General features: G+C 44.9%; 7 protein-coding genes across 7 annotated transcripts; 1 reads left to right on the forward strand and 6 right to left on the reverse strand.

The window, feature by feature from the left end:
• Positions 1 to 1,994: 1,994 nt before the first annotated feature.
• SAMD00019534_103230 (hypothetical protein) lies at positions 1,995 to 6,667 on the reverse strand (the record flags this gene model as incomplete). Its single annotated transcript, XM_012894574.1, has 3 exons — positions 1,995 to 6,158; positions 6,241 to 6,391; positions 6,474 to 6,667. The coding sequence occupies 3 exons, from the start codon at positions 6,665 to 6,667 to the stop codon at positions 1,995 to 1,997; spliced, it is 4,509 nt and encodes a 1,502-aa protein (XP_012750028.1).
• A 475-nt stretch (positions 6,668 to 7,142) lies between these two features.
• On the reverse strand, positions 7,143 to 8,469 carry SAMD00019534_103240 (hypothetical protein; the record flags this gene model as incomplete). Its single annotated transcript, XM_012894575.1, has 3 exons — positions 7,143 to 7,946; positions 8,038 to 8,248; positions 8,306 to 8,469. Coding segments are annotated over 3 exons (1,179 nt in total), but the record flags the coding sequence as incomplete, so codon positions are not given.
• Positions 8,470 to 9,218: 749 nt separating this feature from the next.
• Positions 9,219 to 10,433, reverse strand: SAMD00019534_103250 (hypothetical protein; the record flags this gene model as incomplete). Its single annotated transcript, XM_012894576.1, has 1 exon — positions 9,219 to 10,433. The coding sequence occupies one exon, from the start codon at positions 10,431 to 10,433 to the stop codon at positions 9,219 to 9,221; it is 1,215 nt and encodes a 404-aa protein (XP_012750030.1).
• A 193-nt stretch (positions 10,434 to 10,626) lies between these two features.
• On the forward strand, positions 10,627 to 11,562 carry SAMD00019534_103260 (hypothetical protein; the record flags this gene model as incomplete). The annotated part of the gene is made up of 2 exons (XM_012894577.1): positions 10,627 to 10,954; positions 11,018 to 11,562. 2 exons carry the CDS (start codon positions 10,627 to 10,629, stop codon positions 11,560 to 11,562), a joined length of 873 nt encoding a protein of 290 aa, XP_012750031.1.
• A 66-nt stretch (positions 11,563 to 11,628) lies between these two features.
• SAMD00019534_103270 (hypothetical protein) lies at positions 11,629 to 12,327 on the reverse strand (the record flags this gene model as incomplete). Its single annotated transcript, XM_012894578.1, has 2 exons — positions 11,629 to 11,931; positions 12,001 to 12,327. Coding segments are annotated over 2 exons (630 nt in total), but the record flags the coding sequence as incomplete, so codon positions are not given.
• Positions 12,328 to 13,345: 1,018 nt separating this feature from the next.
• On the reverse strand, positions 13,346 to 14,386 carry SAMD00019534_103280 (hypothetical protein; the record flags this gene model as incomplete). The annotated part of the gene is made up of 1 exon (XM_012894579.1): positions 13,346 to 14,386. A coding segment is annotated over one exon (1,041 nt), but the record flags the coding sequence as incomplete, so codon positions are not given.
• A 623-nt stretch (positions 14,387 to 15,009) lies between these two features.
• SAMD00019534_103290 (hypothetical protein) lies at positions 15,010 to 16,704 on the reverse strand (the record flags this gene model as incomplete). The annotated part of the gene is made up of 2 exons (XM_012894580.1): positions 15,010 to 15,167; positions 15,246 to 16,704. 2 exons carry the CDS (start codon positions 16,702 to 16,704, stop codon positions 15,010 to 15,012), a joined length of 1,617 nt encoding a protein of 538 aa, XP_012750034.1.
• Positions 16,705 to 16,862: the final 158 nt, after the last annotated feature.

Here is a 16,862-nt window from a genome sequence, read left to right on the forward strand (position 1 = left end):
ATATTTAAATATATATCTTGAATCGACGAACACTCTCAAAGGTAAATGAGTATGAGTCGTTACCAACATCACTCATTCATTCATCATCCAACAAGATGTAACGCGAAGGTTGCGGAGATTGATAATATATGATGGTGGTGAAAGATGTGTTGTGGAGTGAGTATGAAGTCTGAGTTCGATCAGTCTCATGCCGATGGTAACTAGACGGACGGACGATGGATTGGTTGTCGATTATTGGACGATATAATAATATTATATTATATTATATATTTACCCATACCACATATTCAATCACTATTGCCATCCTTCCATCCATCAATCAATCGATCAATCAATCCGGTCAATATCCTTCTTCCAATTCATACATTAAAAAAAAGTGATGGTGATAATTAAATGGTACAACCTACATCTACACTTGATTGACCATGGTCAACAATTGTCGTTGACGACTACTTGACGGTCATATGAATGTCTGGAAATGTATACACTCTTTAAAGAGTGTCATCGCTATGCATAGCGATATAATGTAATGTAAAGTGTAATGTAATGTGGAACGACATTCCAGACTTGATGGATGGATGGATGGATGGAATGGACAGATAATCAATCACACACACACAACACAAAGACATAAGTTAATTAAAATAAAATGATTGTGAGTGAGTGAGTGTCAACTGTTGTGAAGATGTTGGGAAGTAGCGTGAGTGAGTGTGAGTGGGTGTGATGAAGATGTTTGCTGCAGCTTTTGGAAGCGTGTGGTTGTGAGTTGAGTTGAGATACAAGTCGTCTACAGCAACAACAACAACGATGAGAAGTCGCGGCAACAACAGCAACACAGTAGTAATGAGTAATGAGTAATGAGTAGCGATAACATGAATTACCACTGTAGTTGTTTGTGTAGTGTTGTTCATCATGCATTGGGAATGAATGAATGAATGATAGGCTGAGCATGTATTTCCCTGGTTTCTTACATTAATGTTTGGTCGCAAGCTAGATCTAAATAATAATCTGAATGATATTATAAATTGATTGATTAATTAAGTAATGTTGTATGTGTATTTACAAGATCTAGAAATTGAAGTTGAATTGTTATTAACGATATATTTAATTAATTAATTATTTGATTATGTGTATGTATGTATTGTAGCGTGTGTTTTGAAATAATGAATGAATGAATGAAAGAAAGAGAGAATTGAATTAACTCGTGTTGACACTTTGATTCACCCTTTCATTATTATTCTCCCATTCTCTTTCTCTCTCTTTCTTTGTCTTTCTGTCTCCCAATCACACACACAAACATCGCACAACAACAAACACACACATTCACATTCATATTCACACACAGATCATATGCAAGTGAGAGTAGGGCTCTTGATTTTGTTATTAAAATTTTAATAAGAAAGGCAATGATGGATGAAAGGTTCTGTTACCTCACGCTTGAATGCACGAGATACCACCCAGATCATGTACAGGACAGGGGGTGAAAATTCCTGAATGAATGGAATGGAATGGGGGTGACAAAAGACCAGGATACCCATCAATCTTCTGACTCATGTTGAATGCCATAATCATTCATTGTTTTGCATTAATGAAGATAAAAACAAAGTTGGGCAGTGTGGTGGATGGTGAATAAACAATGGGGTTTTGTTTTGTTTTTGTGTTTGTTTGAAGATGGATTGATGGTTGGGTATCCTCTAAAGTTCGTTTTCAACAATTGCATTGGAAGATTCATTTAATCAACGAAGATGGGATGATCATGGGTAGCTTTGAGTGTGAGAGTGATTGATCATTAATTGATCGAGACCGTCAAACCAAATGGTAAACATTGTTATTTGTAGCAAAGTATTTTATGTATTATATATATTATAAGTCGCATGATATGGACAATGAATCACTGTTGCCTCAATGGTCCAGTGTTTGGTTGGGTGTTGGATTTAGATATTGTCGTTGGGTGATGGGATGAGATAGTGAGGTGGAATGGATGACGACACACTTTAAAGTGGCAGAACAAAGTTGTCCTCCTTGGTCTTCTCCTCATCATCGGTGGAAGCTGTTAGAGAGGCCAGTGGATCGGCACCAAACAGGGATGAGAAGTCTTGCTTGGGCTTGCTGACGGTGGGCGATGATTTGAATCCAAATGAGTCGCTGCCAAACAGTGAGTCTGAGTTGAAGGTCGAGGCCTTGGGCTCGCTGCTCTTGGTCGACGATGAGCTGGCAAAGAGATCTGAGGACTCGGACGAACCGCCAAACAGCGAGTCGTCAGAGAAGAAGTCCTTCTTGGGTGTGGTTGTGGCTGTGCTTGGTGTGGTGCTGGCGAATGGATCGTCAAATGGCGATGCGCCAGAGACGGCCGATGTCTTCTTTGGCTCGTCCATGCTGAATGGGCTTGAATCCTCAAAGTCAAAGAAAGAGGACTTCTTTGGAGTTGGCTTGGCTGGTTCCTCAACGACTGGAGCTGGAGTTGGGGCTGGGGCTGGGGTCTCCTCGACGGCTGGAGCTGGAGTTGGGACCTCCTCAACCTCTGGCTCTGGCACGGGTGGTGGTGCCTGTGTCTCCTCCTCATACTCAATCTCGTAGGCTTCCTCATCAGTCTCGAGTCCTGGTGGGGATGATGTTGGGATCTTCTCGAAAGAGTCGTCCGATGCGTCGGACTCGTGCTTGGTGGCGGCAGTCGATGAGGTGACGGATGGTGTTGGCTCAACCTCTGCCTCATCAATCTCTGGAACGGCAGGTGTCTTGATCTCCTCCTCCTCCTCATCAATCTCTGGAACTGCGACTGGTGTCTTGACCTCATCCTCTGGGATGGGTGGTGGGATGGCTGGCTCCTCCTCAACGACAACCTCGTCCTCTACATCGTCATCATCATCGTCATCATCGTCATTCTCCTCAGCTGGCTTAACATCTGGAGTTGATTCGGTGACTGGCTCGGCGGCTGGGGCGGACTCAACGACTGGCTCGACAACTGGCTCGACAATAGCAACTGGCTCGACGGTTGGCTCGACGGCTGGCTCGACAACAGCGACTGGCTCGACAACAGGCTCGACAATAGCAACTGGCTCGGCGACAGCTGGAGCGGAGGTCTCGACGACTGGCTCAGCAGCGGGCTCAGATTGCTCCTCCTTCTCTATTTGAGCAAGCTCGGCCTCAATCTCCTTGTTGAGTGCCTCATCATCAATGTCCACATCATCGTCGTCATCGTCATCACCATCCATATCAACGCTTGAGGGCTCAACTGGCTTTGGTGCCTCAGTGACGGTGGTAGTGGTTGTAGATGGGGTAGTCTCCTCAACGACAGGGGCTGAGACTGGAGCTGGTGTTGGCTCTGGGACTGACTGATCTTCAGTCTCATCCTCGACTTCCTCCTCCTCCTCTGCCTCCTCGGCTTCGACCTCCTCTTCTTCCTCCTCTTGTGCCTTCTCCTCTTGCTTTGATTGAAGGAAATCGACAGTGGTTCTCTTGATGACACCCTTGAATGTGCTAAGGATGTCGTCGGTGCTGTATGTCTCGTCCTCCTCTAGCTCCTCTGCAATGCCAACGTAGACCTTCTGCATCAATCCCTTGACCTCAGCGGTAATGTCAGCCTTGGCGGCGGGGGCGGCGGCTGCTGCGGGTGCGGCAACTACTACGGGTGGCTTGGCCTTCTCATCCTCCAACTGCTTGTTGACATCCTTGAGCTTCAGAGCAGTCTCCTTGTTCTCCTTGATCGAGGTCTCGAGTTTCTTGTAGATCTCCTCCTTCTCAACGACGAGCTTCTCAATTGCGTCGTTGGCATTGTTGCTGCTGTTCATTCCCTCGTTGAAGCCCTTCTCGTAGGACTTGTGCACGTTGGCCTTCTCCTCGTCCAGCTGTTGTGCGACTGACTCCATTGAAGCCTTGAGGTTGTCGAGCTCGCGCTTCAGACCAGAGACCTGCGAGCGCTCGGTGGCAACCAGCAGCTCCGAGGCGGTGATCTCCTCGTTCTTCTTTGAAATCTGCAGGTTGAACTGCTCCTCGACCTCCTTCTTGGCGTTCTCGATCAGAGTGCTGACTGAGCCCATGGCATTGCGCTCCTGCTCGAGAGCGTCCTTGGCGGCGGTGACCTCGACGCCCAGAGCAGCGATCTTCTCCTCGAAGCGCTTCTTCTGGCGCAGGATGTCGACCTTGAGCTTCTTGACCAGCTCCTCGTGAGTCTTCTCGGCCTGCTGCAGTGAGTCCTGGGCATCCTTGAGCTCGTCCTCGAGTGTGCCAATGCGCTCGTTGTCTGTCTTGCGCAGGTTCTTCTCGTTGAGCAACATCTTGTTGAGGGCACGCACCTTGGCGGCAGTCTCCTTCTCGGCGGTTCTGGAAGCCTCGTGGTCGGCGACGGTCTTGGCAATCTCGTCGCGCTGAGCCTGCAGCTCCTCGTGGACGGCACCATACTCGCGCTTCATTGTGTTGATCTGGCTCAGGGCCTTGTTGAGCTGGATTTGCTTCTCGGCCATCTCCTCCTCGAGTGCCGACTTCTCCTTCTGCAACTGGACGACCTGCTTGCGCGCCAGCGACACGTTGTCGCTGTATGCGTCGTTTCTCGACTCGATAATCTTGGTGTTCTCCTCGAGGAACTGCTCGTTCTTCTTGTGCAGCATGGCGATGCTCTCCTTGTACTGAGAGAGCTTGGCCTCCTTGTCGACGTTGTCCTTGACCAACTTCTCGTTGTCCTCGACGATCTTGTAGAGCGACTGGACCAACAGCAGACCAGAGATGGCAATGTCACCCTGGACGATGGGAGTCTTCAGTGTCTCGAACTTGGCGCTGACCTCATCGAGCTTGCGATCAAAGTGGGCAAGGCTATTCTTGAGGTCGTTCTTGAATTGCTTCTCCTCGACGAGCATCTGAACAGTCTCGGCGGTGGCGGGGGCTGGTGCAGCAGCGACTGGTGCTGGGGCGGGAGCAGGGGCTGGTGCTGGAGCTGGTGCTGGAGCTGGGGCGACTGGTGCAGGTGGTGCAACATGGATGATCTGTGGCTGAGGTGCGCCTTGGAGCAGTGGCACGAGTGCGCCTTGGTGGGGCACGATGGCACCTGGTGGATATAAGCCGGGTTGGCCACCCATTGACAGTATCTGCGAGGACATCTGTGGGTACATTGGGTTGAAGCCCTGGTTGAAGCCCGGGTTGAATGGTCCATTGTTAAAGTTACCGGCGCCAAAGTTGTTGTTGCCAAAGTTGTTGCCGCCAAAGTTGCCATTGTTACCAAAGTTGTTGTTGTTGTTGTTGCCAAAGTTACCTTGGTTGTTGTTGTTGCCAAAGTTGTTGTTGTTGTTGTTGTTGAAGTTGTTACCTTGGTTGTTGTTATTGTTGTTGAAGTTGTTGTTGTTGTTGTTACCCTGGTTGTTGTTGTTGTTGTTGTTCTGGTTGTTGTTGTTGTTGTTACCCTGGTTGTTGTTGTTGCTGTTGTTGTTGCCGCTGTTACCATGGCTATCTGAACGACTCCTCTGACTTGAGGATTGTCTCGATGATGTTGACGACTGGCTGTCAGAGTGCTCATTGTCAGATGGTGGTGGGGAGGTGAATCCAGTTGGCTTGCCCAGCTTGGCGACACGCTGCATTAGTGAAGCCTTCTCCGAGGGCGATGGCGAGCTCTCAAAGAGTGTGGTGGGGAGGTTCTGCTGTGGCACGGCACCCTGACCGCTGAGCGATGGCAGTGCTGGCTCCTCAGCTGCTCCCTCCTTCTTCTTTGAACCCATGACCTCAACGTCAAAGATGAGGTTTGAGTTGGGTGGGATGGACGACTGGCCGGCCTTGCCGTAGGCCAGCTCTGATGGGATGACCAGGATACGCTTGACGCCCTTCTTCATGCCAACGACACCAATGTCCCAACCCTTGATGACCTTGCCCTCGCCCAGGACGAACCTGAGGGGTGTGGCCGCAGCGGTGTTGGTGTCAAACATCGAGCCGACACGCTGGTTGCTGTCGAGCCATCCAGTGTACTTGATCGAGACACGGTCTCCGCTCTGGACGCCTTTGCCCTTCACGCCGGCGGGTGCAGGGCCGAGGTCCATCTCAACAACTGCCTGGTAGTTACCACTTGCACACTTGGCAATGGCAATGTGAGTAGCAAACTTGATCGAGTCCTCCTTAGTATTGAATGACATTGACCAGTTCTGTCCCTGATCAACAAAGTTACCATAAAGTTCATTGACCTAGTATTGTATATCATTGATTGATTGATTGATTGATTAGTCCATTGGACTGATGATCATGTGACACGGGTCGACAACTTACAGTGTAGTTGAATGCTGGTGTGATTGTGGCAGTGACTATTGATGCTCTGTTGTTGTCATAGATCAACAGCTGATACTTTCCATTTGGTCTGTAGGAGACGATCGCTGAGGAGTAGTTACCAACTGTGACATACTTGTCTCCTGCTTGATCACTATGATATATTATATATGTTTGTTGTTAGTACTACTCATACATCAGATCAATCAATCATACTCCATGTCAACTCTACTCACTATTTGAACAGATGGATGGCGGCACCTAGAATGATGTCTTGCTTCTGCTGCGCAGATGCGCCCGCGGCCTGTGCCTTTGAGCTATATTGCAACGACTGGTTTCCCGACATGTTGTTGCTGTCCTTGAATAATGATCCGAGTTTCTGCGAGCTAGCGTTATTGGTGTTGCTGTATTCCTCTTGGTCTGAGTACATATATATTATTATTATTATATATAATTACAACAACAAACAACTAGTTCAAGATATATAATATTATATGATATAGATACAAGTAATAATAATAGAGATACAAAGATGTTGGTTGAATGTAAATGAATGTGATAGACACAAGCTCATTCATTCATTCTCAGCTCAACACAACACTAACAATATCTCAATTTTTGCAAATTTTGACTTTGACGTGATGAGTGTGAGTGCTTGGGCTTGAGGACTTGGGGCCGTTTGAAGCTTCGTTCGAATCCTCTGCACAACTTTATGAAAGATCGATTGTTGTTATTGTTGTGTTGTGTGTTGTTGTCACTGGCTGGGGGGAATGTCAGTTATCCTGATTTAGTAGTGTGATCAGGAAAACGACATTGAATAAGTACTAAGTTGTAATATTTGATTGAATCAGTGATTGAATGATTCATTGATTGTATGATTGATTGAATGAACTTATACATATTTATTTAGAAGATGATGACTCGATTGATGGACGATATTGGAGAGTGTAGTCGATACGAACTTTGAGCTCTTGGGCTGCGGCTACAGGCCAGAATGGGTTGCGAAGGAATGCTCGACACATTACGATGAGGTCGGCTTTGTCATCATCTAGGACACTGTTGGCCTCGGTTGGTGTGTTGATGCTTCCAACGGCACTGGTGGCAATGGCTGGGTATGCCTTGCGAATGCGATCAGAGAATGGCACTTGGTAGAGTGGCGCCTTGGTCACCTTTTGCTCGGAGCTGTTGCCGCCGGTCGAGCAATCAATGATGTCGACACCTGCTGCATGCAATAATGGTGCCAATCTGATGACCTCGTCAATGTCGAAGCCACCCTCGACCCACTCAGTGCACGACAGTCTGATGGCCAAAGGCTTCTCGGCAGGCCACACCTCGCGAATGGCGGCCACGATCTCCAGGACAAACTTGGTGCGACCTTCGAATGAGCCACCATACTCGTCGGTTCTGTGGTTGGACAGTGGCGACAGGAATTGATTGATCAAGTATCCATGTGCGCCATGGATCATCAGGTAGTCAATGCCAACCTTGTCGGCGCGGATTGCTGCCTCCTTGAATGCTTGGACTACCTCCTGGATGCCCTCCTTAGTCAAAGCTGTTGGTACCTTTGACCTCTTGTCCCATTGAATTGCACTTGGAGCAACAATATCAAATCCTCCCTCATCATTCTCAACTCTTCCTCTTTTGTCCTCCAAGAATATCTCAACAGTGCTACCCTTGCGTCCACTATGTCCAAGTTGTAGGCCGACCTTCTAATCAGTGGGAGAAGTTGGGAGGAGTGGATGTGAGTGGTGGACATTTCTTAATTTATGGGATGGAATGATTCCATGAATGATTACTTACTGCATTGTATTTATGAATAAAGTCAGTTATCCTCTTCATTGGATATATTTGATCATCATTCCAAAGTCCAGCATCCTTTGGTGAGATCCTACCCTCTGGCAACACAGCAGTTGACTCCAAGATGATCAATCCAGCACCACCCTTGGCAAGTCCTCCATAATGTACCAAATGCCAATCATCCATTAATCCATCTATTGATGAATATTGACAACTATTAATTAAATATTATTAGTATTCATTCAACCAATGATATATATATTATACTTACGTTGGAGATACAACAATCCTATTCTTTAACTCCATCTGGCGTAACTTGTAAGGAGTAAACAACTTTGGAACAGTCTTGATATTTATATTTTGATCCGAAGGTATATAAATTCCAGGACCTTTATAATCACTTGGGAGTTCCCATTTATGTTGGTACTCCTTAATAATATTGTTATTTGATTGAATGGTCATTGTTATAATTATATTTATAATTTGATTGTTTGATTGATTGATTGAATTTAATGTGAAGATATTGAATCTAAAGACCTGGATAGTATTGGTATTTATACCAAAGATTGATTGGATATTTACAAAGAATAATTATATTCTTTAGAGGTTGACCTTTCTGAAGTGTTGTTCTCTAATATATATAATTGTGTAGAGTCAGAGTCTAATTTTGTTCTTTTGATCAAGCAATTGCAGAATGACCAAACTCACTCTTCGTTTATCTAAAAACAACCAAACCACACACAACTTGTTCTGTTCTTTTCACAAACTTGGTGGTACTTCGCGAATACCGAGCCAGACATGTTCGGGTACCCCCTCATTCAGTCCTTTGCCAAAGAATAGTTATTGTCCAATCACACATTCAATGCTTCTAAAGAAGCACTATTATACTACGTAGTTCATCTATGAATTGACATCAAGTAATAGTTTGTCCAAAATGGGTTGACATGACATGAGATGACATGAGATGACATGACTTACTTGTCGGGTCACGCGCCGTGTCCCCGGTTGTGTGGACCTCACAATGGGTCCGACAATGACTATGATGGATGTATGTGCATGACCAACATTGGCCATACTTGTGACCTGTTATTATATGATTGTTATCGATGATGATTGATTGATTATTATAATATCCCTCAACTTAAGAGTCCGAGCACCAGGGAAAGTCCAGGGCTGCTCGCACTCTAGTCTAGAGGACTTGGTGGACCAGGGAGAGTCTTCTTGATTTTGACAGACTCAGTCTTGAGTTGTCCACATGCCGCTAGGATGTCACGACCACGTGGTTGGCGAACTGTAACTTTGAGTCCGGCGCGATCGAGTACAGCCGCAAACCTCTTGATCTGTTCGGTCGTGCTGCATTGATAGGGTGCGCCTGGCCAGCTATTGAACGGTATCAGATTTACAAGTGACGGGAACGTGCTTATCAGCTTCGCAAGCTGGATGGCGTCTTCATCAGAGTCGTTGACGCCTCGCAGCATCACGTACTCGATGGTGATCTTGTTGGTGTTGAGTGTGGAGAAGTCGCGACACGCCTGCATCAGCTCCTCGATGGGCCACTGCTGGTTGATGGGCACGATCTCTGAGCGTGTCTTGTTGTTGGATGCGTGCAAAGAGATGGCCAGACCGATGCCGGGGAAGTCCTGGCCCAGCCGGCTGATCAGAGGCACGACACCCGACGTCGACACGGTGATGCGACTCTTTGACAGCGACAGTCCGGACGGGTCGGTCAGGATACGTAGCGCCGCCGACACGTTGCGGTAGTTGTAGAGCGGCTCACCCTGACCCATAAACACAACGTTTGACAATAGTCGCTTCTCTGTCGTGTGGCCAAAGTCGTTCATGAGTGAGCGGGCCATCATGACCTGGCCGACTATCTCGCCAGCTGTCAGGTTGCGCACCAACTTCTGTGTGCCAGTGAAGCAGAATGTGCAGCCAAATGTGCAACCGACCTGTGACGACACGCATAGTGTACCGCGACGAGCTTCGGGTATGAACACGGACTCGACCTCTTGTCCAGCGTATCCGATAAGCATCTTGCGTGTGCCGTCCACTGACAATTGATCCTTCTCAACCGTGCCATAATCGATGTGATAATGCTTGTTCAAAGTGTCGCGCTGTACATTGCTGAGATTTGAGAAGTTGTCAAATGTGCGCTGACCCTTATTATACAGCCAACTCCATACTTGATTAACTCTATATGGTTGGAACTGATGATTCTCTGTCAACTGTCTATTAAGTTCTTCTTTTGATATGCCGACCATGTTCTTGGTATCTTTTGTTTTCGTGTCTGTTGCCGTTTCCGTAGCCGTTGCCGTTGTGGTAGTGGAAGCGGCAACGGCAGCAGTTGTGGAGAATGATGAACAACCACTATATAGTAATCTTGAGCAGTATCTTATCATTGCTCATCTGTATCTGTATCTGTATATATATATATATCTTTCGTTCGTTTTATGACATTATGAAGGGTCCACAAAGTTATTAAAATTAATTTTAGAAGCCCCTTCTGGACCTTCAAGGTCCATCTCTCGACAGTCCTTCAACTTGACATCATTATTATCATTTAAACAAACTAATAATAGATCTAAAGAATGAATGGATGGACTCAACTATCATAAGCTCTATATATCACAGTTGTTGAAGGCAACTGCACCAAAGGACCCTTTAGACGAGGCCTCACCATTCTTGTATGAATCATTAAAGTTCAAAGGCGTTTGGATACAAGGTCATGTACAGCTGATTGATGATGAAGACAATGTTGATGACAATGACAATGATGACATTGACAAGGAAGTAGGTGATGATGGTCCAGAAGGACTCGTAAGGTTCTTGATCAATGATGGCACTGGTGACATTATGGTCGTGAAGAACCCTTCAATCCTATCGATCGACTTAACAAATGGTCAATACATACTAGTTGCTGGTATGTATCCATCGGACGAGCAATCAAACGATCATTACCTAAAACTATCACTATGCTATGTAGGTCTATTGGTATCATTCGTGGATGGTGATGGTCAGGAGGACAGGTTCATAATAGTTCAAAAGATGGCGGATCAGAATAAGAATGCAAAGCAAAGAGAGAGGATATGGCACTTGGAGATAGCTCATATTCAATCGCGAGTATATCATATCACTGTGCCTACAGAGTCGCCAGATATCAAGCAAGAGATTACAACGAAGCAGGAGGTGGAGATGGACACTGACAAAGTCAACTACAATGATTATGACTTTACGATTGATGATAATAAGGACAACTACAACAACAAGATTGTTATCGATGACAATGATGATGACACTTCATTGATCAAGTCGTCAGATTTGAAGGATATAGAATTCGATGGCATGGAGTTTGAATCACAGTCAACGATCAGAAAGACAACAACCTCAACATCAACGGCATCAATGATAACAACAACAATGACAACAAAGATTAAGGATGAAATGGTATCAAGTGTGGCAAGTGCCACTGGCAAGAACAGTCGTGATTCCAGTCAACAAGAGATAGTGGACATTGACGATGAATGGTAATAAAAAAGGACCGATTATGTATATACATGGACAATAGAATGGAATGGAAGAGGACGGTTCAATCTAGTCTGAGATTGGCTGTGCATAGAGTGATGGATCACGTCTTGGAGGTGAATGATTTCCATTCGTTTTGTTGTTGTTGTTGCTGTTGTTTGTCTTCTTTGTGTTGGAATTTGGCACTGAAGGCAACGAGGCAGTAGTTGTTTTCGGCTTGTATGTTTGAGGCTTGACGGTATTCAATTTAACTTTGGAGTATGATCCCATCTTCAACATCAACCAACTACTGCTAGGCTTTAGCATTCTAAAGTATATAAAGTTGATCACTGGTAGATTCCTAAGTACGCTCTCAATTTCCAGGTGTTCTTCAAACTAGATAGATCAGAGGGTCAGCTTAAGTCCATTCTCTTATCCATCATCCTTATATTAACCATTCCTTACTCTTGTTATCTTGTTGTCTTGATTCTTATGAATGACAAGGATCATTCGCATATGTATTGGAAGCCATGGAAGGATCGCAAATGTGGCCAGGAGGTTGGTGTCTATGTGTAGAGTATGTGGAGAGGCAGTCTCTTTGTATCCTTCCACTTTAAGATCCTTTAGGTAAATGGATATTGCCTTGAACACTTCTATTACATTATCCTTGCCAACTGTGTCGAATCCTGGTCCACCAAAGTAACATTCTTCGGCAAAGTGATCATCAATATAATTCAAGTCAGGATCCGTGCGGTAAAGTAAGTTAAGTATTTCCTTTGCATCCACCTTCATGATTGATATTATCTCTAAGTTATTAGTTATTATATATATATCTTATTATTGGATAATTGATTGAATGATTGTCTACTGTACTGACTAATGTCGCTGTGGATCACAAATACTTTAACAACTTACGCTGTATTTATAGACTGTTGTGAGGATCAATCAAACATAGCCATCATGCCAGTCATCTCATCCAATCATGATAAACATGCCAACTAATAAACAAACATACTAACTAACCAGTCAGAGAAGGGACCGTCCATTGCCAAACACACTCTCCGCACTCACGCTCCACTCCACTCTCTCGCTTGACAAAGTGGCGCGATGGAGATTGATTGATTGATTGGCATGCATGGTTAGATGAGTGAGTGAGTATTGCCAATGAATTTAATGGTTAATGTTGTTGTTGATGCTATTGCTGTTGACTTACCCTATCATATGTATTGTTGGATGGCTTCGCGATTTGAGTTGCCACTGTCCTCCAATCAATCACTATTACGATGGATGGTTGCATAAAGTGTAGAGATCATGTTTATAATTGGCCACACACTACATACTACCTACCCTCACTCATCTACCTTCACTTCATCTCACTGACTCCACTGCCACCCTTAGATGTACTAACATCTTGATTGATGGGTGTGTGTGTATAACTGATCAACTCACACACTCACACACACATTCCAATCACTCGTCACACACTTGATCACAGATTGATCATATATCTAACACACATATGTGACTCTTGTTTAAACAACACATATATACATTGAATAAGCGTGATATGTGGATAGATGGCACTAATATGGAATGAGGATGGTCATTGTTTTGATGTGTCACTTCAACTTCAAGTAGGCTTTCTGCACTTCTTCAGGATTACTGGCAGGCAGGTCCAAGTCTAACCCATGCCTTTTCTCATATCCAACCATTATACATATATTGATCTATTCAATGAATGGATCATTGAAATGATCATAAATTTAATATATTAATGTTATTGTTACTGTCACTGTGATGGTAATGTGACGTTGAGGTACCTGATTTGGATGGGCCTACTATTGATCCTCGCTTCCAATTCACCATTTTTGTTTCCACGACCATATCGTTTGAGGTACCATCCATGTCTTCTATAGACAATCAATAACAACAATGTATTATCATTATTATTATTACTGTCCATAACACTACTTATACATTGATAATGTAGTTGTTTGTGCATGTATATTACATTGCCAATTCTACTTTGGATTGTGAGATGGTATGTGCCAACGTTGGGATTGAATTCCAATGACTTCTTAATTAGTCGCTCTTCAACTTGTGTCATGGTGGTTCTGCCTCTGAGTTGTTCGATTATCAAAGTCTGGTAAAGATGAGTAAGGGGCACGGCTGGTTCCATTTTCGGCGAGCCCTTGATGTTCAGGTCAATGTCAATGTACGCACCCAACTTTAGACATGTGAGTGACTCGGGTAGTGATCCAGGATCAATTGATAGTCCATTGAATGATCCAAGCTTAAGTATCTGGAGGCCTTCTGGCAACACACCATGTTCAATAACCTGCTTATGACCACATCGGAATGATAGCTTGGTCAGGGATGATGGGAGCGAGTGGGGTGTGAGGCGGATAGAGTCGAATGCGCCAAGTGTCAACGAGGTGAGTGACTGCGGTAGATGATGGCCAGTGATCACATGTGTGAATGAGTAGCCAAACGAAAGATTGAGTAGACCTTGTGGCAAGGACCCTGGTTGCAAGTCCTGATTGAACTCACGACATTGTTTGAGTGACAACATGGTGAGTGATCGAGGCATGACGCGAGGCAGTATTATCCTCGTGTAGTATTCCCCCAGTATCAGGGTCTCGAGCCCATTGGGCAAAGACCCTTCGTTGAACACCTGATTGTATAATTGACCCATCTCGAGATAGGTCAGTGATGCGGGGAGTGTGCCAGGTGCGATCCTTTGCGAGAATGAGTAACCCAATGTCAATGAGGAGAGGTTTGGAGGTAATATGTTTGGTTCGATCGTTTGATTGAATGCGTCACTCAATCTTAGAGTTAGGAGTGATGATGGGAGTGTGCCATTTGTGATCGGGTGTGAGTATGCCCAGCCCATTGACAGACTGATGAGTGATGATGGCAGTGTACCAGGCGTGATAAAATGATCGAAATGGCTTGCAAATGACATATGTGTTAGTGTTGATGGGTATTGATGTCTATCCTTTGGTAATGTATTCTGGAATGTCCATTCAGTATCGGTTTGTTCAGGTGATTCATTTATGACATCGTTGTCATTGATGGATCCAAAAGCATCGGCAGCTTCTGCTGCTAATAGCTTGTTCGTACGACTGAACAATGTTGGAAACTTGTCAATAATGAGTTGATTGAATCTTTTACAAGTTATTGATAACATTGCCAAGTTGATACTACAGTCATCATTGTCCATCAACCTTTTGATCAATTCGATCAATATCAGATTGGATAGTTGATCCATTATTGATTGATTAACTTTGTTTGATATATATATACAAATAATAATAATAAATAGAAATACAACTTTATCTTTTGCTGATATGATTGAATGAGCCAAAGTGTCAATGGTCGCGACCATTTCCATTTCCAGAAATGATCACATGATCGTTTGGTGCGCATAATGGGGGTGTCCACGGAAACAAATTGGAAGTTGAGCCCAACTCATCAGAGCTTCAATCTTTTGATCCATGTCTTTAGTGAAGAGGACGAAGACTTGTTCATTAAAGCCATCCTTGGATTGTCCTTGATTGGCATCATCTTGAAGTTGATTGGTTGGTTGGCAACTGACGATACACTTGATCTTGGAATATTGATACACAATGCTTTGTGTTTATCGATTATTCTAAAGACCTGAAGATATACATCTGAGAATCCAATATGATATATCGATAGGAACATACTATAACTATCCACAATGAATGGCATACGCATCATCAAACTCTTCATCAAACCTATCTGTATGGTCTTTGACTTTTGAGAGCTGTTTGGCGAGTTGGTATCATAATAAACATTGATTGATAAGTTGTTGATGTGTGATAGTATCACACATTGTGATGATGAAGATGATGTTGGCCAAGTAATTAACTTGGTTGGTAGTTCAGGCTTATAATCCAAAGGGCAGTATCGTATGATTAGATGGTCGAATGTAGGTTGTTGAATGTGTTGGACATAGTGTAGTTGTGACATGGTGTAGATTGAGAGTGATTTGAGTTGAAGAGGGAACACGATCAGTGCTTTGAACTCCTCGCCAAGTGTCAGTGCTGTAAGTGACGCTGGCAAGACACCCTTGTGTATCGGTTGATTGAATGATTGACCCAGTACCAATGTGCCAAGTGAGTTGGGCAACATGTCCACGTCGATGATCTGATCATAGTCAAAGCCTAGTTCGAGATAGGTGAGCGATGCTGACAGTGCATGTGGTATGAGTGGTCGATTGTAGGCCTGTCCAAACGTGATGCTTGTGAGGGACATGGGCATCGAGCCAAGGGTGAGCGGCCGATTGTACAGGTTGCCGCACACCAATGTTCGCATGGCCGATGGAAGCGAGCCTTCGACGAATGATCGATTGTAAAACTGACCAAACTGAAGGTATGTGAGCGAGACCGGCAAGACGCCGGGCTGGAGATCATCGTTGAAATAGCCGCCAAATGTCAATGATGTCAGGCCCACTGGGAGGGCACCAATGACGAGGGGTTGGCGGTAGAACTGCCCGAATGTCAGACTGGCGAGTGATGGAGGAATCACACCGACATCGATGGTCTGATTGAAGTTGTAGCCAAATACAAGCGATGTGAGTGAGCGGGGGAGGACGTCCCGCTCGATTCTTCGATCGTATGAACTGCCAAGCGACAGACTGGTGATTGAGGATGGGAGCAAGCCGACCTCGAGCACGTGGTCGAATGTGTCGCCCAGTGCCAGGTGAGTGAGTGCGTCCGGCAGCACCCCTGGCAAGAGGGGTTTGCTGAAGCTACCCCCAAAGGTCAGGGTTGTGATCGATTTAGGCAGCACATCCTTGTCAATATCTTGGTCAAAGGAGCTGCCGAGACTGAGTGAGGTCAGCGTCGGAGGCAACTGACCCAGCTTTAGTGGTTTGTTGAAATCATCATATTTGCGCGTTGTGACCGAGGTCGGTCCGCCAGGTGTAGTTGGGCAAGACCATTGAGAGTATTCCTTCGATGTGTATATCTGGCCATGTTCATCGCTGATCACATTGCTTTTACCATTGGCATTGCCTTTGTTATTGGATGTTGTTGATGGATGTATAATAGCTGACATGATGGTGTAGAGTCGCTTGCAAGATAGGCCCAAGCACACCAGGTCCAACTTTCTAAAGTTGTCATCATCCTGCCAAATGATCATCGTGCATATGTATCGCCAGAGATACTCAGACAACTCCAGTCTTTTCTCCATCTATCTATCTCTTATCTCTTATCACTTATCAATGCTGTGTTGGAACCTGATCGTTAGTGGTGTGGTCCAATGTCGAGAGGCAAATCCTAGTATCTGATCGTTCGTTG

Source organism: Acytostelium subglobosum (genome assembly GCF_000787575.1).
Source record: "Acytostelium subglobosum LB1 DNA, scaffold: scaffold26, whole genome shotgun sequence".
NCBI classification, from domain to species: Eukaryota; Evosea; class Eumycetozoa; order Acytosteliales; family Acytosteliaceae; genus Acytostelium; species Acytostelium subglobosum.